General features: G+C 35.1%; 2 protein-coding genes across 7 annotated transcripts in view; one reads left to right on the plus strand and one right to left on the minus strand.

Annotated features, from left to right (window-relative positions):
• The window catches only part of HSF2 (heat shock transcription factor 2), a 41,227-nt gene extending 18,461 nt beyond the window's left edge, over positions 1 to 22,766 (plus strand). For 2 of the 6 annotated variants that reach the window (XM_058735125.1, XM_058735126.1), the window contains exons 5-13: positions 659 to 734; positions 4,525 to 4,586; positions 5,742 to 5,829; positions 7,590 to 7,738; positions 8,145 to 8,384; positions 8,671 to 8,776; positions 13,433 to 13,486; positions 16,469 to 16,553; positions 17,011 to 18,023. In XM_058735125.1, coding sequence (XP_058591108.1) covers positions 659 to 734; positions 4,525 to 4,586; positions 5,742 to 5,829; positions 7,590 to 7,738; positions 8,145 to 8,384; positions 8,671 to 8,776; positions 13,433 to 13,486; positions 16,469 to 16,553; positions 17,011 to 17,303 — 1,153 coding nt within the window. In that variant the 3' untranslated portion in view covers positions 17,304 to 18,023. Of the gene's footprint in view, positions 1 to 658; positions 735 to 4,524; positions 4,587 to 5,741; positions 5,830 to 7,589; positions 7,739 to 8,144; positions 8,385 to 8,670; positions 8,777 to 13,432; positions 13,487 to 16,468; positions 16,554 to 17,010; positions 18,024 to 19,442; positions 19,564 to 21,013 lie in introns of those variants that run through there. The other 4 variants (XM_058735128.1, XM_058735129.1, XM_058735130.1 and 1 more) reach the window with 4 other exon arrangements.
• Positions 22,593 to 25,500, minus strand: part of SERINC1 (serine incorporator 1) — a 36,316-nt gene continuing 33,408 nt past the window's right edge. The window contains exon 10 of the mRNA XM_058735131.1: positions 22,593 to 24,147. Within this exon, the coding sequence (XP_058591114.1) occupies positions 24,012 to 24,147 (136 nt within the window). The 3' untranslated portion in view covers positions 22,593 to 24,011. The remainder of the gene's footprint in view (positions 24,148 to 25,500) is intronic.

Genomic DNA, 25,500 nt, shown 5'->3' on the forward strand with positions numbered 1-25,500 from the left:
CTCCCTCTCTTTGCCCCTCCTCTGCTTGTGCGTGCACGCTCTCTGTCGGTCTCTCAAAAATAAATAAACATTAAAAAAAAATTAAAAAAAAATTCTAAGCACAAGTCCTAAATTCACTTGGTAGCCACAGTTGAAAGGTTGTTTTATTTTTTAAATAAGAAGTAATGAACCACATTGTCAGAGAAGTAAATTGCCTACTACTATATGGATGCAGGCATGACTCTTACATTTTTGTGTTTATATTGCCAACAGTAGAATATACTATAGTTATGAAAGGATGATTCTGCCAAGATAGTTGTTATTTTATGTAATCGAGCCAACATTTTTCTAGTCTCAAAAATAATAGTAAAAGTTCACTGATATCCTTTTTTTTTTTTTTAATTTTTAATGTTTATTTATTTTTGAGAGAGAGACAGAGACAAAGTGTGAGCAGGGGAGGGGCAGAGAGAGAGGGGGATCCAGAATCTGAAGCAGACTGTCAGCACAGAGCCCAACGTGGGGCTCAAACCCACGAACCGTGAGATCATGACCTGAACTGAAGTTGGACGCTTAACTGACTGAGCCACCCAGGTGCCCCAAAGTTCACTGGTATTCTTAATATCTTCATGTCTGGCTTTCTGAAATTTTTTTTGTTGTTGTTTCTTAATAAATGATGTAGTGAGAATGAGTCCCTTTGGAAGGAGGTGTCAGAATTACGAGCAAAACATGCACAACAGCAACAAGTTATTCGAAAGGTAAGCTTTTTTCCACCATGACTATAATCTGCCTTTGTTTAATTTGTGTACCATTTGTAACCTAAAAAAGTGTGTTGAATAGTCAGTGATTGATTTTAATTTCTTATATATTGGGTGCATATAGAGTAGTGAAACTCTGAAGTCAAACAAATTAAATTGTGTTATATTTTCATTTTAATAAGAAACACTTCTTACTAGCTTAATATGGTTGTTCCATATTCTCAACTAAAGTCTTATTAGCTTTATAGCCTGATATAACAACTTTAGAGATACTTTATTTTGGGGAACATAATATGTTACAAATTTCTTAACATTTTTTACTATGAAAGATAGCCTTACTGTGTGGGTTCGTTATTTTTGTTTTTACCATTTTTTACTTAAAAAGGTATGGATGTGATCTTGAAAGACAAATGACTAAAATTTTCAAATCAGTTAACCAGAATATGAGTTCAAAAAAATGAATTATCAGTGTATATACCATTATTAGTTTCTGCAGAAAAGCAGTTAATGTAGTGTGTTATAAAATAAATTCTGGATTTTAGTATCTGAGCTGAAAATTACTGGGAGAACTGAAAAATCTCTCTGTTGCATTGTGTCCTTGTGGTGTAGTCTTTTCATATCAGCTTTCATATGTTAATAAGAGTTGAAACATAAAAGTAATTAAGGCAGCTATTTTTTGCTCATGAGTAAACTAGACTCTGAAGTTTAAGCAACAGGTTTTGGGTGGGGGAAGGAAGGGTGGGAGGTCTTTAGCTAAAAATAGAGTTATGACTGACTGGATCTGGGTCTAGTGAAGCAAGCTTAGAACAGAGACGAATGGTTGCAGCCTTTGGCCTGTAGTCAAAATAGATATACTAGGTTTTCCTTTTTGTTTTTTTCCAATCAGTATGCAAGTGAACGGTTGAATGTTGAATTCAGTTGTAAGTGTTTAGTCTGAGTGCATATATTTTCAAAGCTTCCCTAAAGGTAATTCCAGCATGCAACCTTGTTAAGAATACCTGATTTAAAATGATAGATATATCCTAACCTGTATTTTATTTTTTAAAATATCTTAATTTTTCTCAGAAAATAATGTTTTAGTTAAATATTAGCTTATAATACTACATAGCTTTTTTTTCCCCTTAAAGTCAAAGATAGTTGGTAAAATACAAAGATAGTTGGTAAAATGTCATGAAAGTTGACATTCTGTCTGCTCAAATCTGAGTTTGAATATTTGTGGTTTGGTGGAACTAGGGAGTTTTCATAATGCTGGAGTTGGTTCATAAGTTTGCCATTTACTCTTTTGTCTTGGCTCAATTGGAATAGTATATGTGAGTTACTGGTATAGGTGCCTGTTACAGGACAGGAAAATAGTACTGGTTGTAGAACTTGCCAGGTCCAAAAGTTAGAGGCTGTAAATACTGTAAATGTTAGATGACTTCAGCAAACAAGCTTTGTACAACGTGATGCAGAATTGTCATGAGAAGGGCACCTGGGTGGCTCAGTCGGTTAAGCATCCGACTTCGGCTCAGGTCATGATCTCATGGTCCGTGAGTTCGAGCCCCGTGTTGGGCTCTGTGCTGACAGCTCAGAGCCTGGAGCCTGTTTCAGATTCTGTGTCTCCCTCTTTCTCTGACCCTCCCCCGTTCATACTCTGTCTCTCTCTGTCTCAAAAATAAATAAACATTAAAAAAAATTAAAAGAATTGTCATGAGAGAACTAAGATGAACAAATTTCAGAAGAAATTTAGCCAGTGATTCATGATCTTATGAATTCAACCACTAATGTTTTTAGAATTTTTCTGTAATACTTATTTATAAATTAACAAAAACAATTGAGGTCAAATTATTTCATTGATACCTTTAAGCTTAAATTTAAGTTGTCTTCTCATCAGCTATCAGTCAGCATTTTCTTTTGAATAAGGTTACTAACTTCCTTTTCATAGACTCTAATGCTATCTAATTCTTCATTTAAAATGTCTATATTTGGGGTGCCTGGGTGGCTCAGTCGGTTAAGCGGCCGACTTCGGCTGAGGTCATGATCTCGCGGTCCGTGTGTTCGAGCCCCGCGTCGGGCTCTGTGCTGACAGCTCAGAGCCTGGAGCCTGTTTCGGATTCTGTGTCTCCCTCTCTCTGACCCTCCCCTGTTCATGCTCTGTCTCTCCCTGTCTCAAAAATAAAAACGTTAAAATTTAAAAAATAAAATAAAATAAAATGTCTATATTTTTCTCCGTGGAAAAGTTCATTTTGATTCTAAGGAATACTACTTAGTATCCCCCTTTGGGGGTGAGCACACAATATTAAAGCCATGCACATTTCTAATTGACAATTCTGTATTTTAGTCATATAATTGCATTTTACAAAACTTATAGAGAACTTCCTTGCAAAGAGTCTAAATAGTCCTCCACTCACTTTTGGCTTTTATTTATAGCCTGTCAGTAATGTACTGCTTTTCATAGTTCACCATGTGATTCTCATCTTTTTAGCTCCTTTGGGAAATTGACAGTAAATTTCAAAGCACACCCCAAGCCAAGCACACTACAATCACGTCAGTGTCACCTGGAGGACTTGCTAAACATACATTGTTGGACCCCATCCTCAGAATTTCAGATTCAGCAATTCTGGAGTGGGGCTGAGAATTTGTCTAATACTGCTGGTCCATGGACCCCACTTTTTTTTTTCTTTTTTTAACTTTATTTATTTATTTTGAGAGAGTGTGCATGTGAGCTGGGGAGAGGCAGAGGGGGAGAGAGAGAGAATCCCAAGTAGGCTCTGCCCTGTTCTTGCAGAGTCTGAGACAGGGCTCAGTCCCACAAACCATAAGATCATGAACTGAGCCAAAATCAAGATTCAGAAGCTCAATCAACTGACCCACACAGGCGCCCATGGACTGCACTTTAAGAAACATTGTCATAAAATGTGAAATATTGTTTACCTGTCTTGATTTGTTTAGTAGTTTTTTTCCTTTTAGATTTAATCCAACTCAGAAGATTAAACCAGCTTCTTTTGATTGGCAGTGTGTGTGTCTTGGATATTTAAGAGGAAAACCATCTAAAACAAAATCTTTACGTTGTTTATTTGAAAAAAGCATATGTATTCTAACTTTAAAGAAAAAAGCATATGTATTCCAACTTTTAAATTGTGAATTTATTTTTGGATAACCTCTAACTGTATTTGGGGTTTATTTCTGTTGCTGTATAATTAGATATTTCATGGCAGTATTTTGTATTAAGCAATAATTTTTCTAGAATCAACCAATAAGCGTTTTCTACCTTGAAAATTTTATGCTCTATTCTGAAAGAGCTGGCAGTTTCTTTTGCCTCTAATTTTATTACCCAGTGCAAGAAAAATGTTCCAGTCACTTTTTTTTCCCCCCATCATAATCTTGAAAGAATTTTAAGTAGAAAGTTGGGATCTGTATCCAGGCATGCTTAGTACTTATCACCAAAACAAATAACTGAATTGAATATTGGATAGATAAATGGGTAGGTGGGTGGGTGGTTAGATGGATGGATGGATGGATGGATGGATGGATGGATGGATGGAGGTAGGTAGGTAGGTAGGTAGATGAATGTCTTAAGCATCTTGGTATTACAGGTAGCTGCAGCTGTCATCATAGGTTATCCTTCTGCTTGGAAACTGTTAAATTTCTTTAGATATCAATTGTAAGATGCACTCAGATTACAGATATGTTAATATGTGAGAAATTATGTGACTTAGCATGTAGTATTTGAATTAATTTTGTAAGATTTGTAATATGGACTAATTAAGAGTCTGCGATGGAAATTTTTTTGTTTATATTTTCCTTTTAGATTGTCCAGTTTATTGTTACATTGGTTCAGAATAACCAACTTGTGAGTTTAAAACGTAAAAGGTAAGATTTTGTGGTAAAACACTTTGACTTATTCATGGACAAGTAAACATTTTAGTGTTTAACATGAATGGCCTACATTTGCTTAGAGTATGCCTGTTGTCCCAGATGCACAGTACTTCCTTGTTAATTTATACTCTCAACATTTCAAAACTAGTGTTATTTCCTCCTGCTGTCATCCTGCTGATGTTTTTGAAAGATAAGGTAGCCTAAATGACCACTTTAAACACACATATACAGTTAATAAAGAATCCATTTTTATTCACATTAGCAGTTTAATGTATCATTAGATGGCCTGAATGAGGGAAATTTAAAAAACAGGTCATATATTGAAAAAAAATAAAAAAAATTTTTTACTTGATCTCTCTTATGTTTAATTCACTAATAAGGAATTTAAAAACCTATATATTGAATGTAGCTTGTGATACCTATAAATGTTAGTAACTGCCATTGTTACCACTAAAGCTTAAGGATAATGGATAAAGGAATAGTTGGAAAGCAGATAAAGATCTTGTAAGGCCATATTTTAGCAAAGCTTGTTTATGTTTACAACTTAGGCTGTGGCCTTAACTCTCCTTCCACAAACTAGTTCTCATGGTATTACCTATTTGTTTTTTTACTATGTAATTACAGTTCATAAAGAGTTATTCAGTCAGCAGTGAAGTATATCCAGAGAGACTAGTTTATTATATTTATTTTAAGAAAAATAGTCCAAAAGAATGGTGAAATAAAAGTCCTAAACACAGTCATCCTCTATTTCTATTCCTAAGATGTGACCATTTTCTTTAAAGAATTTTTTTTTTTAATGTTTATTTATTTTTGAGAGACAGAGAGAGACAGAGTGTGTGCAGGGGAGGGGCAGAGAGAGAAGGAAACCCAGAATCTGAAGCAGGCTCCAGGCTCCGAGCTGTCAGCACAGCACTCTACGTGGGGCTCAAACCCATGAACTGCAAGATCATGACCTGAGCCAAAGTTGGATGCTTAAGAGACTGAGCCATCCAGGCACCCCAGATGTGACCGTTTTAAGAGTTCATTGTGTATGATTAACAAATCTCTTATTAAAGTGTGTATGTTCATGTGAGGGTAAATTATTAGAAGAATTTAAATTTCATGTTATGTTTGCTTCACTGAATTTCATGAATATCTTCTGATTTTCAGGCCTCTACTTCTAAATACTAATGGAGCCCAAAAGAAGAATCTGTTTCAACATATAGTCAAAGAACCAGCTGATAATCACCATCATAAAGTAATTTTTTGGTTAAATTCTACTTTATATTTGTTATTTCAAGCCAAGTTTTATTGTAGCAGTATTTCATTCAGAGTTTAGTGAATAATAATCTGTGTGCTTATCCTCCAGCTTATTAAATCATGACATTTTTAATTTTTTGCTTTAGATTTTAAGAAATAAACCATTGTAAATATAGTTGTCTCGTTTGCCTGGTCCCAGGTTTGTTTTTCACCTTTTCTTCAGGCTCTCCTAGATAATCACTGTCTTGAATTAGAATTTATCATCACCTTCGTCATTATATGTGTGACTTCTTGAACAATATTTGGTATTATTTTGCATGTATCTAAACTTTATATAAATTACATATAATTTTGCACATATCTTTTTGCATTGTAACTTTTTTCACTTGGTTTTTCTTTTGGAGATTTATTAAACATTTAGTTAATCTCAACTATTATATTAATTGAATATTATATAATGTAATTATGCATTCATCCATTGGTTATTTTAAGTTTCCAGTTTTTATTATAAATTGCATAGACTAGACCTTTTAGTCTAGCAATTTCAAAACGTGTTTCTGTTTACCTTTATCTTTGTCATGGGCTCTCTGGATCATTTGTTGTGTGTCAAACTTACACATTGGCAAATCAGTCTAGCTCAGAGTCTGGACTTTTTTTTAATATCTGATTTTCATTGTTACTTTCAAATCTTGGAATTCTAAATACTGCTTTAGATTTATTAATGTACCAAGATTTTTTTCTTGAGCAAACCATAATTAACATCTGGTTCTTCCCACCACTATTTCTAAATAAATAAACCTAACTGTTGTGTTTTTAGAATTAAAGACTCAACGTAATGGATGACGATTAAAAAAAAAAATTTTTTTTTAATGTTTATTTTTGAGAGAGGGAAAAGAGACAGCTTGAGTGGGGGAACGGCAGAGAGAGAGGGGGACACAGAATCTGAAGCAGGCTCCAGGCTCTGAACTGTCAGTGCAAGAGCCCAATGCGGGGCTCGAACTCACAGACCTTGAGATCATGACCTGAGCTGAAGTTGGACACTTAACTGACTGAGCCACCCAGGCGCCCCTAGATGACGATTTTTTAATTTACCTAGATTTATGTATTTTTAAGTACTTTACATCTTTTGCCTCTGATTTATCTACTGTTGAAATTTACAGATTTTTGCATATGATAATGACTTTAGTTTGCTTTAGAGAACTGAATGTATTTTTATTAAGTACCTATGATCTGAATATATCTGTAGCTGAATAAAAAAATTGTTGCTGAAAACAGGCTGACATTTAACTGTGGAATAGCTGAAATGGGTTTTTTTTTTCCTATTAATGAAAGCATTTAATAAGAATAAGCCATAAGTCAAATAGAGTAGCTGATAAAATAATCCTCATCAGCACAGTGGTCATCTGGTTATGCTTGAAATTCCTGGTGAAGTCTTAGGACTTTTTTTTTTTTTTTAACCCTTTGGATATAAAAAAAATACTGTAAAATTTGAAGATCTTTCCATAGAATCATTCGGAGGCATGTCACCTTCAAGAATTCTTACAGTACAAGAAATAGTTAAGTAGATGAAGTAACACACTTCATACCTCTGTGAATTGGTGCTAATAACAATTAGTATATAAGTCCCATCAGGGCAGGCAGCATAACTGTTTTGCTTACCATTGTGTATCCTTAGTTAGCACTTTTTAAATAGTATGCTGTTCGGTAGTCAGTATAATTTCAAATTTTGATATATATTGTCTCCGTGATTTTTTTTAGGTTCCACATAGTAGGACTGAAGGTTTAAAGCCAAGGGAGCGGATTTCAGATGACATCATTATTTATGATGTAACTGATGATAATGCAGATGAAGAAAATATCCCTGTTATTCCAGAAACTAATGAGGATGTTATATCTGATCCCTCCAAGTAAGGAGATTATGAAGTAAAATTTGTGAAAATATTGGTTACTTTTCTTATCAGAAAGCTAAATTCAAAACCACTTTATTCTGTGAAAAACTATTGTCTGACTCATATCTGGATTATTAAACCGAAAAGCCAAATTATTTAACCACATACTCTCCTCTCAGCAAAGACTCCCAACAAAAAGTAATGAGAATTCTCATTTTTTAATTGTGGAGTTAAATGTCTTTAATTGATCCTTTGTGGTTTTGTATCATATGATAAATCAATATTTGTGATTAAGCTACTCAAGAAACTTAAGCCTTTTGATACATGTTTTGGAGAGAAAGTTGTCTTGAAGAATGAATGGACAGAATGGATTTGTTGAATTTGTTTGAAAATGTGATTGTTTCTTTCTTACATCCTGATATAGCTGTAGCCAGTACCCTGATATTGTCATTGTTGAAGATGACAATGAAGATGAGTATGCACCTGTCATTCAGAGTGGAGATCAGAATGAACCAGCTAGAGAATCCCTAAGTTCGGGCAGTGATGGCACCAGCCCTCTCATGTCTAGTGCTGTCCAGCTAAATGGCTCATCTAGTCTGACCACAGAAGATCCTGTGACCATGATGGATTCCATTTTAAATGATAACATCAATCTTTTGGGAAAGTAAGTGTTAACCTAGATGTTGTATGAGCTTATTTGCTTTCATTGTTTACTTCACATGTTGTGTTTCTCTTTTGGCGATCTTTCTTTTACATTATGAACCCATATAATCTATCTTGTTTTGGCCACGGCTGACCTCTGCAAATGTTATTTTGAAAGGATTTAATCATCCCAAGAGTGTCTTGGGATTTTTTTGGCAGTTCTGTAATGAGGCACCCCTGTAATGTAATTTAATGTGAAACAAGGAAATCTAATATTTGATATATTTTTTAATCTTTTTCTCCCTTAGGGTTGAGCTGTTGGATTATCTTGACAGTATTGATTGCAGCTTAGAGGACTTCCAAGCCATGCTGTCAGGAAGACAGTTTAGCATAGACCCAGATCTCCTGGTTGATGTAGGTACTTTGAATAATCTTTGCTGTACTGGAAGTTTGTGTATTTATGTGTATGGTGTTAAAATAATACATCATTTTCTTGTATTCTACACTGTCTTTGCATTTTCTTTTTTAAATGAATGATTTTGTTAATCAGAAACAATAAACAGATGGATTCAGGATGATGAAGGAGGGTGATCAGCAATTACTACACATTTCTGAGTAACAGTTCAATTAATCCTCCTATAACAATGTATCAACTCTGTTCAATGGTACTACTAAATCCAGGTCTTCTCTAGACTTGACGTGTTTTGTTTTGCTCTAGAACAAATTGTCACTGAAGAGAAATGGGTGGATATTTAGTCGTAGAATTACTTAGCCAGGAAACAGTATGGAGATACTTCTTAATACTTTGGGAATTAGTATTTTCCACTGAAGTGGATAATATTTTATTATATTTGCTATAGTTTTTAAAATTTTTATGCCCTAAGTCCTAAGGTTATCCTGCAATCCCCACCACCTTCTACATGAACTGACTCCAGTGTTGTCTGGACTGTGAATCCTTATCTACCATTTCTGGCATTAACTAACTACCTTTCTTCCCTTTTGCTCCTACCATTCCTCTCTTACCTGGCTTGGTTCCATCCAGATGAATATTGTTCTCTTCCTTATTTCTGTTTTCTGTTGTGAATATGTTTCTCTATCCTGAAAAGTTTGTTGCTCGCTTATTTATTTATTTATTTTGCATTTTTTTGCCTTAAAATGCAGCTTCTCTCCATCAAGATATTTTTCAGTCTTGTCCTTTTAAGGGCTTCTCAGTGAGGCTAAAAGGAATTAATTCTTTCTTATCTTTCAGTCTTATTAATTCACCACCTTACTCTTCTGCTTCTCATCAGGTTTTGTCAATATCCATGATTTGATTATCCTTTCCGAATCATCAGTATATCACAGGATGGATTTCACTTTCTTTGAAGATTTCCTTTCCATACTGATCTGTGTTACCATCTTACATGAATTCAACATCCATGTTAATGACCTATTTTAATTTGTTAATAGTAATTTGACAGCCCTTTATTCAGTTTGTCTTTGTCCCCACTCTAATCCAAGGACCTTTTTAGAATGTCCCTTAGATCATAAGAAAATAAAATCTCATTATTCTGACCCTCTACAAATACTTGCAATCTTCCATTAGATTATTGTTTTTTTTAAAATTTTTTTAGCATTTATTTATTTTTGAGAGACAGGGCATGAGCAGGGGAGGAGCAGAGAGAGAGGGAGACACAATCCAAAGTAGGCTTCAGGGTCTGAGCTGTCTGCACAGAGCCAGACACAGGGCTCGAACTCACAAACCGTGAGATCATGACCTGAGCCAAAGTCAGACACTTAACCAACTGAGCCACCCAGGTGCCCCTACAATTAGATTATTTTAATTTAACCTTGGAACACTTATCACATTTGTCCTCAAGACCTCGTCTGGCCAACTTTTCCTATTCACAGAGGATAATCATCATGCCCTCGTTCTCTCATAAGCTGTGGAATCTCATCTTTTTTCTTCATAAAGGAAGTGCTTTCTTTCTCTTTAAAGCCTATTTGTATACCTGCCCTCTGCCTCTGTTTTTCTAGCTCTGCCCTTGATCTTTCCCATCTCTCTTCAGTAGGTTCAGATCTTCTCCATCTTAAACATTTTGATGTGTTGCTCTGTTCATTTACCATTCTACTTCTCTAAGTCTTTCACTACAGAGTTTTAGAAATGAATGGCTGGTGGTATTTGGTACTTCTTTTTTTACTCTGTATTTCTTTTGAAACTCTGTATTGTCTTGCTTATTTACTCTAAGCCTGTGCTTCCTTGGTTTAACCGTAATGAGTGGCTGTGTTTTTTTTTTTTTTTAAATCAGGCCATTGGGGGAGTAGGTTTGTTTTGAATCAGATGGATTTGGGTTCCATTTAACTTATGTCACTTAGTAGCTATGGTATTAACCTTGGGAAAGCTCACCTCTCTTGCCCAGTTTCCCCATCTGTTAAATGTGGCTAATGCCTAACACGAAGAACTCTTTTGGGGATTATAAATAATTAATCACATTAACACTAGTGATTTTTGACAATGGAACTTTTTCTGTTGATTTTAGAGGCACTGGATTTTTTTTTTTTTTCTCTTTGTCTTCCTAGCTATTTTCTGGTTATTCAAAGAGCTTTTCTTTTCCCTATTGTTTTCTACTTGTGAGTATTCCCCAAGGTACCATTCTTTTATCTTTTTATTTGTTCTATGTCTCTTCTTTTTCTATCCTTTCTCTGTGAAGGGATTATGGCTTGTGAGATTGCTCTCAAATTTATACCTCAAGTTCTTAATATTTTTTTAAAGTAAACTGCTTGAATTCTAATTCCATGCCTTTGAAATCATCAGTTAAGATCTTGCCTTAGATTATTTCTGTTTAATACCAAACTTTTCTTTATTCTCCAAACTAGCTACACTTCTCAGCTTTTTTTTTTTTTTTTTAATTTCTTAATGTTTATGTATGATTTTGAGAGAAAGAGACAGAGCATGAGCACGGAGGGGCAGAGAGAGAGGGAGACACAGAATCTGAAGCAGGCTCCAGGCTCTGAGCTGTCAGCACAGAGCCCGACGCCAGCTTGAACTCACGGACTACAAGATCATGACCTGAGCCAAAGTCGGATGCTTAACTGACTGAGCTACCCAGGTGCCCCCAGCTTTATTTTCTATGGTGGTATCAGACTTCTCTTTACTCATCCAGGAATGGTAATCACTGAGTCATCTTGGTTTCCTTACCTCTGTCTTATTGTTCACCAGGTCCTCAAGTATTTTCAAAAATAGCACTCAAAAATCATTCCTACTTTGTATTTCTACTGTTGCCTCTCTCATCCAAGACTTTCATTGTTTCCTCCTTGAATCTCATGCTGTATTATAAAAATCCACCCATAGGTTACCTTGTTCTCTGAGGTGGCAGAGATGGTAAGGACATGAATAGATATGCTGAGGAACTCAGGTTCTCTGCAGAGTTCAGTTCTGAGTGGCCCAGTGTGGAGTGTCAGCAAGAGAGGCCTGGAATTAGGATTCAACCAGCTGTGTCACTGCTCCTCCTACATGATTTACTTTTTTCTGCTTCACACTGTGCATCTGCTGGGGATACATGAAGGTATCCCTGATTTAATGGGTGAGTAGGGCAAAGGAGTGAGGAGCTTATACTCTCAGATGCCACTCTCACTAGAGACAAAATCTGTTCAATCTCAGAGGCAGTGACAAGCTGAACTTGGCAGAGATTTGCAGTTATTTACAGTTATCTACTCTTAAGGATCCGAGTCTCATCCTTTTCATGGATCAGTAGGTAGTAAGAAAGGGGAAAAAGTTAACAAAAGGAAGAACTGGGGACATTTTTAGGGCTATCATGAATGTGGAACTTGAGAGGAATCACTGTCTAGAGAGGGTGGAGGAGGGATCTGTCTGCAGTCTCTCTGCATTTCAGTTTATCCTTTGAACCGTTGGTGTGTTCATTCTCCAAAAATGCTTTAATCACTGTGTGTCATTTCTGAGGCCTTTTCCAAGGCTATTATTGCTGACAGAATGTGGTCTTGTCCACTGACTGGCCTTGTTCTACTTTTTGAACTTGCTACATACAACTTACTATTCAACTCAGAACTTCTGTGTTATTTGGACTGGTCATCTTGTCTATTTCTAGAACTTACCCCACAGCCATTCCTTGTTCTCTATTATTGCTAATCTGTAACAGTTTATTCTTCCCTCCATTCTCTTCTTTCCAAATCCTAACTATTCTTCAGGGACTGATATGTGTTGGATAGCTTCATAAAGACTTTTTGTTTCATCTTGCATGTGTGTGTCTGCGCATGCGTGCGCTCACATGTGATTTTCTCCTTTCTCTTTTTAGTACTTTTGATCCCCAGTATCCATTACTATTATTATACTGAATTAAATCTGATCATATGTTGCTGTTTGATATTGTTCTTGTCTTTTAGATTGTAAGCTCCCAGAGAGCAGGAATAGTGTCTTCATTGTGTATTCTTCATGATGTCAGTTATTTCATAGATGCTCAATAAATCCTTGTGGAATGAATGACTTTGAAGCTTATGACTTAAAAGCTTTGTCTGTAAACTGGCTGGATTGAGGAGTGCAGTAAGCAGTGGTCTTAGCATTTACATCTTCTGTTACTAGGTGAGGTGAAAAGAACTGACAAGGAGGTATGCCATTTGGTCAGAGGGCTGCATTTGAGGCGTAATTTAGGAGACACTGTCAGAGCAGATTCTATAAATTTCTCACATAATTAGCTGGTAGTCAGTAAAGGCTTACTGTCTGGGCAAGGAACTCAGTCCTGGGTGCCAGTTAAAGCCAAAAGCATTTAGAAAGAAAATAATAAAGGAGATGGAGGAGAGGGAAAGTGGGGCAAAACACCATTTGTCTTTAAGTGATTTACTCCACTGTTTTATGGAGAAATTCTTAAAACATCTTGCATGGGCTAGCTTGCTCTGCTTTTGTATGTTTTTCCTTCTGCTTTCCTGCTTTTCTCTTTCATACTTGTTTTACTGTATGAAAACTTCTTAGTGCAGGAGCTACATCTCTTCACCCAACGTGGCTGTATAGAAATTTTGAACACACAGTTCTTTTTTAATATTTTTAAAACTTATCATCTTTCTTGTTTGGTCTTTCAGCTTTTCACTAGTTCTGTGCAGATGAATCCCACAGATTACATCAATAATACAAAAGTAAGTTTTAATTCATGTTGCTCAGGACCCTTAGCTGTAAGAATCTGAAAAGAAAAAGTCCTAGTAAGTAGAGAGCAATATCACTCCCAGTTACAAAAAACTCATTTTATATTCTTACCCTAATATGTGTGAACAAGATAGTAAAATTCTAGATGAAAAAATAGCTTTTGGTTATGGGGTGAGTCATTGCCCAATTCTTTAGGCACTTGTGTGATAAACTACCAATATGAAGTCAGCCCTCAAGGTACTGGGAGATCAACTGAACTTGGCATGTTCAGGTGTATCACTGAAATAAATAATTAAAATATTTTTTTATGTTTTATGTGCTTCAGTTTACATTCTTATTCTATGAATAGCTTCTCAGCAATTTTTATTGAAAATTTACTGGTACTGATATTTTTAAATAAGTTCCTTCTTTTTATTAGCATGCAGTAAAAGCTCAGGGATTTGAACTAATTTGTACTAATTGTACGTAAGGAAAGTTAAACAATGAAGTGTGGATTTTGGACTATTTTTTTTTTTAAGTGATGGTTTTTGTTATTAGACTTATAGGAACTCCAGTTGGGATTAATTAGCAGATGTTACCTGAAATTCTTCAGAACTTGTTTTTAATGAGTAATAAGGACAATTTGAAGTTGTTAAGAGCAGATGATTAGAATCATTCTTTTACTTTGTTTATAGCTTATTGTCTTAAATAGGTATATACTCTATTTATCTTGTTTTTTACCAAACTCTTCAGTCCCATTTTTTACTGAATACGAAGGCGTAAATCAAGTCCCCTGAAATTTATATAAATTCTAGATTAGCAGAATCAAAATTTAGTTTGATTCTTGTTCCTTGTAGTCTAAAAATGAACACATATCAAATAAATGTAAGTGATTAGAGTCAGAGAGTAGAATTAAAAAAAATCTTTTTGTTTTATTTTATATTTGAAAGAGAGAGACAGAGCACAAGTGGGAGAGGGGCTGATAGAGGGAGACACAGAATCCGAGGCAGGCTCCAGGCTTCAAGCTGCCAGCACAGAGCCTGATGGTGGGGTTCAAACTCACGAACTGCGAAATCATGACCTGAGCCAAAGTCAGATGCTTAACCAACTGAGCCACCCAGGTGCCCCAGAGTGTAGAGTTTTTCTGATTAATGTCATGTGTGAGGATAGCCTGACCAGATTTTCTATGTATTCAAATTATATATTATAGCCTGGGTAACTTAGAGTTGAAAGAATTTGTGAATTTTTGAACTAGAAAGTTGATTATACATTCAGTATTTGGATTTTTATCTGGGGTTGGCATACTTTTGTAAAGGCCATTTGGTAAATATTTTCAGTTTTGCAGGTCATATGTTCTTTGTCACAACTACTCAATACTGTAATTATAGTGCAACAGCAGCATCAGACAATACAGAAAAGAATGAGTGTGGCTGTGCTTCAGTAAATTTTTATTTACAAAAACAGGCAGCATGCTGATATGGCATGTGGACCACAGTTTGCCTGGATTTATACTGTAAGGTTCTCTGGATCACCTCAACACTGGGTTTCAGTAAATATGATACTGTGAAATGTTAGATCTTAAGGGGGAATGAACCCATATTATGCATTCATTTAGTGAATGTGCTGCACTGTTTATTGATTGCTAGACATTGAGTCATTCTTTCTTCCTGGATTATCCTCTATTCCAAAAACAGTAGTTTAAATACAGTTCTCAGATATAGCAGTTAAACAGCAAATTGCATACAGCTCTGTAGTACTATAGAAAAATTAGAGAATAACTTTTCATTATAGTTCTAAAATCTAATTATTGTTTTCAAATAATTGGCACATTCCCTTGCTCATGACAGGTATTTTATTGACATAGATTACACACTCTTTCCTAATAAATCAGGATACTTGTACTCCTCAGTAGAGCAATCTAAGTGGCCACTACTAATAAACAAGAATTTGTATAGGACTTGAAACCCATTTGTCATCCTGGTTCTCATGTTTTAGAGTAACAACGGCATCCTTGGAAACTACTTTTTAAAAAGTAAAAAACAAAGATGGTATTTTTGCATTACTGTTTATTTATTGTGATTGCTAAATGAGAAATATTTTTATGTTCCTTTTTCGGAAGGTTTAGTTTTATTATATGTTGGGGCCATTCTTATGTCTGAATCCTGGAAACTTGTACTGCTTCATTTTATGATGAATATCAGGAGAATTATAGGAATTAGTATGTTTTTTACACCATATGTACTGAACCAGCATGCAAGTGTCTGGGACTTACAGCTATTCAGGAAAAATTGTGAACCACTGCACCTCAGTTTGAACATCGTGGAAAAGAGCATTGAAGAACTAAACAACATTAAAGTTTTAATCCCCCTTTACAGTCAGATGTGAGGAGAGAAGACAATGGTTGAAAGAAGCAATTTAAATAACAGAAAAGAACTGAAAGAGTCTCAAAAAGGAAATGAAGCAATTTCACCTCAACTTTGAGGCTTCCAATTATAGAGATCTATAGTTTTTAAGGATATCATCATGTCATCCTGAGCTACTTACTCTAAATATGTTCAGTTATGCTAAATATTCTGTTTGTGAGTGAAATGAGTAATAACATTTTTAATCAAAACTGCTTAAGATGAGTTTGTTTAAAAAATTATCTCTTAATTAGTTTGAAACCAGCCATCTTTGATTCATTCCCTTGACATTCATTCCCTTTGATTCATTTTACCCTTGACAAATTCTGTCTGTTCTGTTGAAATGTCCCCTCTTTTCATACTTACTCTCATTCTAGTTCAGGTTCTTTGTTTCATCCACTTGATGACAGCAATAGTTTTTTTAACCAGTGTTGTTACCTGTTGAGATCTCTTTCTCTAGTTCCTCTTTTCTGGTGCTCCCTGATCCCATATATTTCAGATAATGTATTCACATACTGTTCTTTATTTTATGCTATATTTTAGGACTACATAAAATATGAAACAAGTATTTTTATATGGTTTTTTCTCTTTTAGTCTGAGAATAAAGGATTAGAAACTACCAAGAACAATGTAGTTCAGCCAGTTTCAGAAGAGGGAAGAAAATCTAAACCCAAAACAGGTAGGTATAAATGTAGTATTAGTTTTTTCCAGATTTTTAAAATTAAAAGTCTTACATAGAAACTAATAGGAATATTTCTGAGTATGGAAAGTCTGGCCATACTTAACAGTTGAACACAGAATGTACTGTTCTCAATTCTGTGCATAATGTATCAAGGTTTCAGCAGATAGAGAAAATTAAATTGGTGAGGTAATAGTTCTTTAAGTCTTTTTTTTTTTTTTTTTATTTAACTTTAGGACAACTGAAAGAATTCTCATATTGTAATTGTTGAATAAAAGACTTAACCTTTCTGACTAGTACATTTTTAAATTTACTGGCATAAAGTGTCAGATTTCTTGTTTGGATATATAAGGGTAGTTGATTGCATATATGCACATCTGTTTTTATTTTTTCCACCTTCAGCTTGAACTCTGTATAAGCTGGTGATAAAAGAGCATTTTTCTAATCTTTATTATAGATAAGCAGCTTATCCAGTACACTGCCTTTCCACTTCTTGCATTCCTCGATGGGAACCCTGCTTCTACTGTTGAACAGGGGAGTACAGCATCATCAGAAGTTATGTCCTCTGTAGATAAACCCATAGAAGTTGATGAGCTTCTGGATAGCAGCCTAGATCCAGAGCCAACCCAAAGTAAGCTTGTTCGCCTGGAGCCATTGACTGAAGCCGAAGCTAGTGAAGCCACACTGTTTTATTTATGTGAACTTGCTCCTGCACCTCTGGATAGTGATATGCCACTTTTAGATAGTTAAATCCCCAAGAAGTGGACTCTACATGTATATATTCATCAAAATGATGAACTATTTATTTTAAAGTATCATTTGGTACTTTTTTTTGTAAATTGCTTTGTTTTGTTTAATCAGATACTGTGGAATCAAAAGCACCTTTTGCTTTTCTCACTTACACTCTTGCAAAGCTTTCAGATGTTACTCAGCTACATAGGTACACAAGATTTAATGCACATTGTTGGTATATCTCTAAGTTGGATTCAAATGGCCATTTTTCTCCAGTTATAGTAAATTGGATTTCTTTTTTACATATATACCCATTAACCCCAGTTAAACTTTTTTGTTTGTTTTACTTGTTTGATGCTGTCTGTTTGCATTGAGTGTAAGTCACTAGAACTAATGGTAGAACTCTTAAAGCTTTGTCTGTTCCAGTTACTTTTACTAAATATTTTTCACTTGGCTTATTTTTAAAAACTGGGAACATAAAGTGCCTGTATCTTGTAAAACTTCATTTGTCTCTCTTGTTCAGAGAAGTTCATTCATGTTCAACAGGAAAGGCAAAGTATACTTGAGTGCTTGCTGTCAGATATGGCTCCAGCTTCATATACATAGAAAGAAGGGAATGGGATGGCATCAACCCCATCCATCTCGTTGGACTAGTTTTAAGTAAAAGTTTTCTGATTTGTTTGTGTTTTTTTTTTGAACCATACTATTTAGTAAAATAAATATAATGAATGTTGCGTACTAGTGTCTGTTATGTGTCTTCTTTAGAGGTGACACCCACATGTAGAAATTTTTCTTTTTTATAGGAAGTAGATAGACTTAAATTGTAAACTGTCTGTTGTCCATTATTGAGTCACACCAAGATCTTTGTGCCTCATCTCAAAAGATAGGCTATTTGCAACAAGGAAGGAATATAAGGTCTCTAAACTTAATGTGTTTTAAAGTTCTTTATTAAATTATACTGGCTTGCTTTCTATATTTCTAATAAAGAACTGAGAGAAGTATGCCTCTCATTGTCCCAAATGAGGTAAGAACATTATCACTGGGTGCCACCCAAAGAAAGGCCTATAATTTTTGCCCCTAGGGAAGACGAAACAGTTAAGTCACTTTCTCCCTTTAGATCTGTCGTTCAGGAGATTAATGCAAGACCAGGACACCTCTTTTATCAAGTTGAATTCCACCTTCAGGCAGAGGGCTGGAAATAGTGCAGTTTATATCTGAATATTTGATAGGGCCATTTGATTAGGAATTAAAAATTACCTTCCTCGTGGCCATATTCTGTCGTATCTTGGAATTTCTCTTACTATGTTATAAAAATTCAAAGGAAAACCTAGCACAGAGATAGGAAACCCTTCCTTAGCAGATCCTAAAATATTTGGCTCTGACAATGGCATCTTTTGTCCCCAGAAATTTCTGCATAAGCTGTAGAGGTCACTTTTGTAGAGGTCGTTAAGGTTGAGAACAAGAATTTAGAGACTGGGAAGGGATACAACTTTAGAGACTTTTCTTATTTCCTTACCTTCAGTGTGGAATATGATGAAATTTCTTCTCTTTGGGGACATTTTGGAGCTCTAGAAGTATTCTAAAAATCTTGAAAAACTTTATATATTCTAGCACTTTTTAAGTTGAAATTAAAATTTTTCATCCTTAGTTGGAAGGAATTTAGGGTGTTGTTAATACTACCATTTAAAAATAGTCATTACTGTTTAAAAATGCAATTATGTGCTTTTTAAAATGTATCTAAAGGAATCTAAATACCACAGTGATTTGATATCCATCATCATCTATTCTACTTCTCCCAAAGAATTTTATCCTATTTTTATCATCTGTGAGAGTCATACATCGAAGATACTGTCACACTTCTCTGTAACAAAATTTGAAATTGTTTCCTGTAACCTTAAGATTCTAAGCATTAAAGAAGTTTGTCTCCAGTTATAAATACACAGTTGATCAAAACAGTATAAATACATGTGGCAGACTGTTAAGTGAGTGCCAAACCATTTTCTCAATCATTCAGTTAGATTATTTCCACCTTTGTATACAGGGTGGCTATGGAACTGAGTTCCATATAAATCAGAAGTCATGTAATAGAGCTTCAGGTGTGGTCTGTGAAAACCTCCCCTGTGCAATCCTCCTTGCTCTTTTACCCCCCTCCACTAGCCTGATGCAGAGGAGTATGTGGCTTCTGAGTATACATTCAAGGAGGAAGAAATTTGGCTTCCTGAATCACTGCTTAGAAGAAAGCCACCTATCAATCTTGGACACCCATTGTAGACTTCAGGTGAGTGGGGAACAAACTTTATGTTCTGCCTTTGGAACTTTTTTTTTCTTTTTGGTTGATCTCTTACTGTCCACTAATAAAACATTCATATTTTGGTGAACTGTTATTAAACATAAGTTTTATCAGAAATATATTTTTAGTGGAGTGAACAGGTCTTGATGGGAGGGGGAGTTTTTCCCCAATTTTTTTTTTTTTGTATCTGGGGGTGAATATTACTAATATTAAGAGCATAAGTTTTATTCCTTTTTGTTTTCATAGGTGTAAAACTCTAAGAAACTTCATTTATAATACAAAAAAGTATGAGAATGGAAGAATTTTGTTGTAGCAGTGTCAATTCTCTGAATTCCTTCAGAATTACATACCAGAACTATTTTATTATGATTTATTAACTCTGGTGACTTTAGATGATCCTTCTATTTCAGTGAAAGCAAAAAAGTAGAAACTACCTGAATTGTAAAAGGACCTTTTTTCCCAGTGTCCTTCCTTCACACCAATACTTAAAAATTGTGTCTTTATTGGATATTCAAGAGATTTTATCCAAAGTGCCTTGGTAAGATTCAGAATGCATAAGAGGTACATATTTGTTAAATATGGAGAGTAATCGCTAAGAGGGATGGAGGATGCCTTGATGTCCTTTTGCATCTTTTCGCACAGATCCAAATTGAGGAAGGAGTAACGTGAAAATTGAAAATCTGGAAAGTGATTCCTCTTAATACTCTCATTTACCAGAGGAAGTCTGTATACTGCCTGTAAAACAATATGAAGACTGTGGTATAAAAGTAGGGCCAGAGGAGACAGCATAGGACTTAGAGCAGCTGAATGTTCCTTTAGGGTGGATCATGGTGCTTTTCATAGGGATGGTATACTCAGGTGATAAGTTTCAGTGTGAAAATAGTCTGCAGACTAGGAAAAGGACCTAATGATACTGTGATGAACATATGTAGAAAGCTGCATTTAAGAATTAGAGCCTACTGTTTCCAATTTTGTGTCTCCCTCTCTCTCTGCCCCTCCCCCGTTCATGCTCTGTCTCTCTCTGTCCCAAAAATAAATAAAAAACGTTGAAAAAAAAAAAATTAAAAAAAAAAAAAAAAAAAAAAAAAATTAGAGCCTAAATGTTCATTTCAAGCACACATGAAATATTTGAGAGTTGGTTGCATATTAGACCATAAAGCAAATCAACAAATTTCATGGAACTGGTGTCAGACTAACTACAGTACAAATAAACTAGACCTTTACAGTTTTGAGGAGCACTGGCATAATATTTTGTAGTGACCTTCAATTTGGGATTACCATGCTGCTTATGATTAGACAGGGGTTATGGGTTTGGGAGTAAGAAAGATCAGAGGTGAAGTGCCATTTTCACCACTTACCAGAATATCCTACTGGTTGTTCCTCTGGGAGAACCCTAATATGTTCATTAAAAAAGGAACAAAAGTTCTCTTTATCTTAGATCTTAGAACACAGAAAATCAAAGGTGGAAGAATAGAGCATCTGCTCAGTAAACGGGGATGCTTTCGGAGCTGTTATAGGGCAGTACTAAAAAGTGTGAACTGGCCTAGTGACAAGTTTAACATAAAGGGCTACAAAACAACTGACGTGTGTAAGGTAAGGTCTTTTAAAAATTGATAAATTGAAGCTAATCAAAATTAAGTACTTTTGCTGTGCAAAAGACCCTGTCAAGATGGAAAGACAAAGCTACAGACTGGGAGAAAGTATTTGCAAGCCATGTATCTGATAAAGGATGAGTATTTAGAATATATGAACTCTCAAAACTCAACAAATTAAACTGTCCAATTAGAAAATTGCCAAAAGGCATGAACATTTTACTGAGGAAATATACATGGCAAATAAGCACATGAAGAGATACTCAACATCACTAGCCATTTGGGAAAGGCAAGTTAAAACCACAATTGAGATAACACAATGTTCTTATCATAACGGCTAAAATAGGAGATAGTGACAAAGGCTGGCAAGGATGCAAAGAAAATGAATTGTTCATACATCAGTGGTGTGAATATGAAATGGTACAGTGACTCTGTAAGTTTGGCAACTTCTTGTAAAATAATCATTTAGCCCATCCACCAAGATTTCTCTCTTCATCCCTGGTTCCAAAGACCACGAATTCCCATTTCTTTATTTGCATCATTGAAAGCATGTTAATATAAATGAAATGATCCTTTGTAACCTTTTGGGATTGGCTGTTTTTACCCAGGATACCTCCCTGGAGATCCAGTCGAGTTGTTTTGTGTACCAACAGTTTACTCTTGTCTTATAGTTAGTATTCCATGATATGGATGTACCACTGTGTGTTTAAACATTCACCAGTTGAGGGACTTCTGGGTTGTTAGTCTGGGCTATTGCAAATAAAGTGATAAGCATTCAGGTACTGGATTCCGTGTGAACATAAGATTTTTCTGAATAAATGCCCAAGAATTTTATAGGCATTGTCTTGCCCATAATATTGGGGGAATCAGACCATTTCACTAAACCTTGGACTAAATGGAATAGAGTACTCATTTACAATTATATTCTTATTTCCCCCTCCCCCCTTGGTAAGGGACTTTAAGTAGGCTTCAGCCCCACATGGGGGCTTGAACTCATGACCCTGAGCTCAAGAGATGGACGCTTAAGTGAGGCATCCAGGCGCCCCCTCGTAAGAGACTTTTTTAAATACCATTTTGTGTCAGCACCAATTTGTAACTTAGGAAAAAATGCCTACAGGACACAGCAGGTGTAGAATAGCTATCTAATGAATTAAATATATTCTCCAAATTAAACTGGTCCACCCACTAAAGGTTCTTTAGGAGAACATCACTTTAATTACCTGAGATCCAATTTCAGGTGCCACTTACAGAGGACCAAAAAAGGGTGTGATATAATTACTACCTTTGAAACAATTCAGTTTTTCAGGACACAAAATGGACAGTTAACCTTATTGTTTCAGGTTCTTTTATACGCAGGAGGAAAAGTAGGTCTGAGTATTATAGCCACCTAAATTTGAGTTGCTAAAGAATTAATACACCACACACTTTGTCTTGAATTCATTTATTTAGAGATAGAACACAGCCATTCAAATGATGGAACACAATATCAACACCCAGAATAAAGTTGGGGAATTAAGTTGAATTGTTATATATTTCATTTACATTAATAAATACCTTAAAAGAAGCAAATGTAGATTTTAAGATTCATTAAGACACTAATGATGTGTACAAGTAACTAAGTTTCTAAGTTAACTGTCAAACTGCTTGATTTTTCAGGTTGAAAGATTATCATAAACTATATATTTTAATTAGATGGCAGCAAATACAAAAGCATTTTAAATATCTTCTGAGCTGTAAAATGTACTGTAAGCAGTTTATATTCTATAGCATTCTGTCATTCTGGCCTCAGTTTATGGGTAGAAGGCAAGCTGGACACCAGCAAATATAAATTATCCACCACTAATGAGGTATAAAATCTATTATGCATGTATTTTGAATAGAAGTTATTTTTAAATGCCAAAAAATGCCAGCTATTTTTGGGAAACCTGGGATTTCCCAGCTTGGCCACAGATTAGAAATCTGAGCTTCAGTTTCTTATAAAATGAAGGTTTGGATGAGATTTTATCTAAGTGTCTCCTCAAGCCTAGTATATTGCAGTTTCTTCCTGTCCTATCAAAAGTTTACCACTTTTGATTTTAAAAATGGACTTTCACAGTCATTTTCAACAACTGCCTTCTAACCCATGATTATCATTTTCAAAAGCTTTGTCTAAATCCTTCAGAGTTCTAACATCTCCAATGAGCCTATACTGCATATGTTCATAATAACCAAAACAAAGTTCACTATGTTTGTATGAAAGGCTATCCCTACACAGGGAAGATTACAGACTATTTGGGTATTCAATTTAGTAACCCACCACTACCAATCTTTCTCTGAAGGCTCCTGTGTCTCAATCTCCATCATAATCTACAGGGAAAACCTGAAAAGATTATTCAGACAACTGGCATTTAAGTGACTTGCTTACACAATTTTGCAATAGCCACGTTCTTTGCAGTCTCTTGTAGGGCAAGGCATCAAACATTTCAAAAGGCAGCCATACATTTCCTTTTATACTTTCTAGAACAGCTTAGATAGCAGAATTTAATAATCAAACTGTCAAGCAGTTTTATTTTTACTCTTAACTTCACAGGCATAGAACTAAGGATAAACCTAACAATGTCCACTTTTCCTAACTCACCAACAGATTCCTAAATCTCTCCCTTTGTGATTCATTCTAACACATATATCAATGCACATGGCAAGAATATAATGAATAAAATGGCAAGCGATAAAATCTAATTCATGCCAGAACACTGGAGAAGTTACATGGGAAGCACACACATACACAACTTTACAAAAGTTGGGAATACTGTTAATCTCAAACAAGCAATGATCCAAGTGGGACTTTCATGCCATAAGTCCTGTTCAGTCAAAATCACGATTTGTAAGAACAAGTGGTGCCACTAGTGTCCAAACATACAACACAATGCCAATCCAACTAGAAGAGATTTTCACCCAGACTGCTGTCCACTGACTTTTCATCTCACGAGAAGGCTCATACCTAAAATTTAAGAAAAAATTTAAAGGGTTGGATTATCAGCCATCATGCTACTTAGCTTACTTCCTAAGTGTTCTTTGTACACAGTTTGTGAGAACAGACATACAACTTCTGGGCTAATCTGCTGCCCTGCTAGCCATACTACGTTAATAGCAAACGTGAAGGTAAAATTCACTGTTTCCTTTAAAGGAGGAAAGGACGCAGGCCTCCGAGGTCGCTCTTTTACTGATACTCAGATGCTCTTTACGTAAAGTCCCCACTTTCCAAAAGTTTATGTCAGGCCAGTTTGCTTTTACAAAACTACATGAGTAAGGGAAGTGGCTTTTTTCTTAAAGGCAGAAATTCTATTTGGGTTTAAGTAACAAAAACCTATACCAACGTAATCTTTTATAAAAGTGTAGTAGTGTAACACCAACTTTGAGAAAATGGGGGGAACCTATATTTCTGGCTTAGTAGTTCTGAGATACAGAGAAATGGAGTTGTGTAACTTCTGGGTAAGTGAAATGTCCTATCCTGTGTAAAAAATATAATCTGTTCCAAGTGTATATGGGAACCACTCTCCCACTTCAGCCTTCTCAGATTTAAGACACTGGAAAGAAAACACATCTCAAATTTAACTGGTTTTTGTGTAGATGAAACATACCAAAAATATTTTTGATCTAAAGTTTTTTTGTTTTTTTTTTTTTAAGATTTTTTTAAGTAATCTCTACACCCAATGTGGGGCTCGAACTCAAAACCCCAAGATAGAGTCGCATGCCCCTCTGAGCCTGTCAGTCACCCGATCTAAATTCTTAACGTTTACTATTATCTGACAGCCAAAGCTGTGAATTATTGAGAACTACATGGATTCTCATCATTTAATATGTTCCTGCAGTGTAGGAATTCTTAAAAATACTTCAATAATAAATACCAGTAAAGACTGCCCTCAAAATGAATAATCTTTTTTCCTACATCTTGTTTGTTAGTCTTCTTACAAGTTGTAAGGGTACTATGCATTAAAAAGTATTCAAAACAGAACTGCCCAAACCATATAGTTCAACTTGAATCTTAAATGGAATCTTTCAGTAATCATTTTGACAAAATTAGAATTTTTGAAAACAAATACTAATAACTACCTTCCTATTACTGGAAAAAGACTTATGTATTATTAAGTGCTAAAAAAAATATAAATTACAACTTTGAAGAGAATCCAATTTTAAAGTAGCCATGTTCTTTGCATTAATCTACATTAATGTATTTCACCTCAATTCTGAGAACTTTAGTGCTTTTAAAGACAGTTTGAACAAAGCAGAAAAGGTATCTTCCACTATGTCAGGAACTGGGTTAACAGTATTTAAAAAATTAGGAAAACCATTG

The sequence above is a fragment of the Neofelis nebulosa genome, chromosome 6, assembly GCF_028018385.1.
Source record: "Neofelis nebulosa isolate mNeoNeb1 chromosome 6, mNeoNeb1.pri, whole genome shotgun sequence".
NCBI classification, from domain to species: domain Eukaryota; kingdom Metazoa; phylum Chordata; class Mammalia; order Carnivora; family Felidae; genus Neofelis; species Neofelis nebulosa.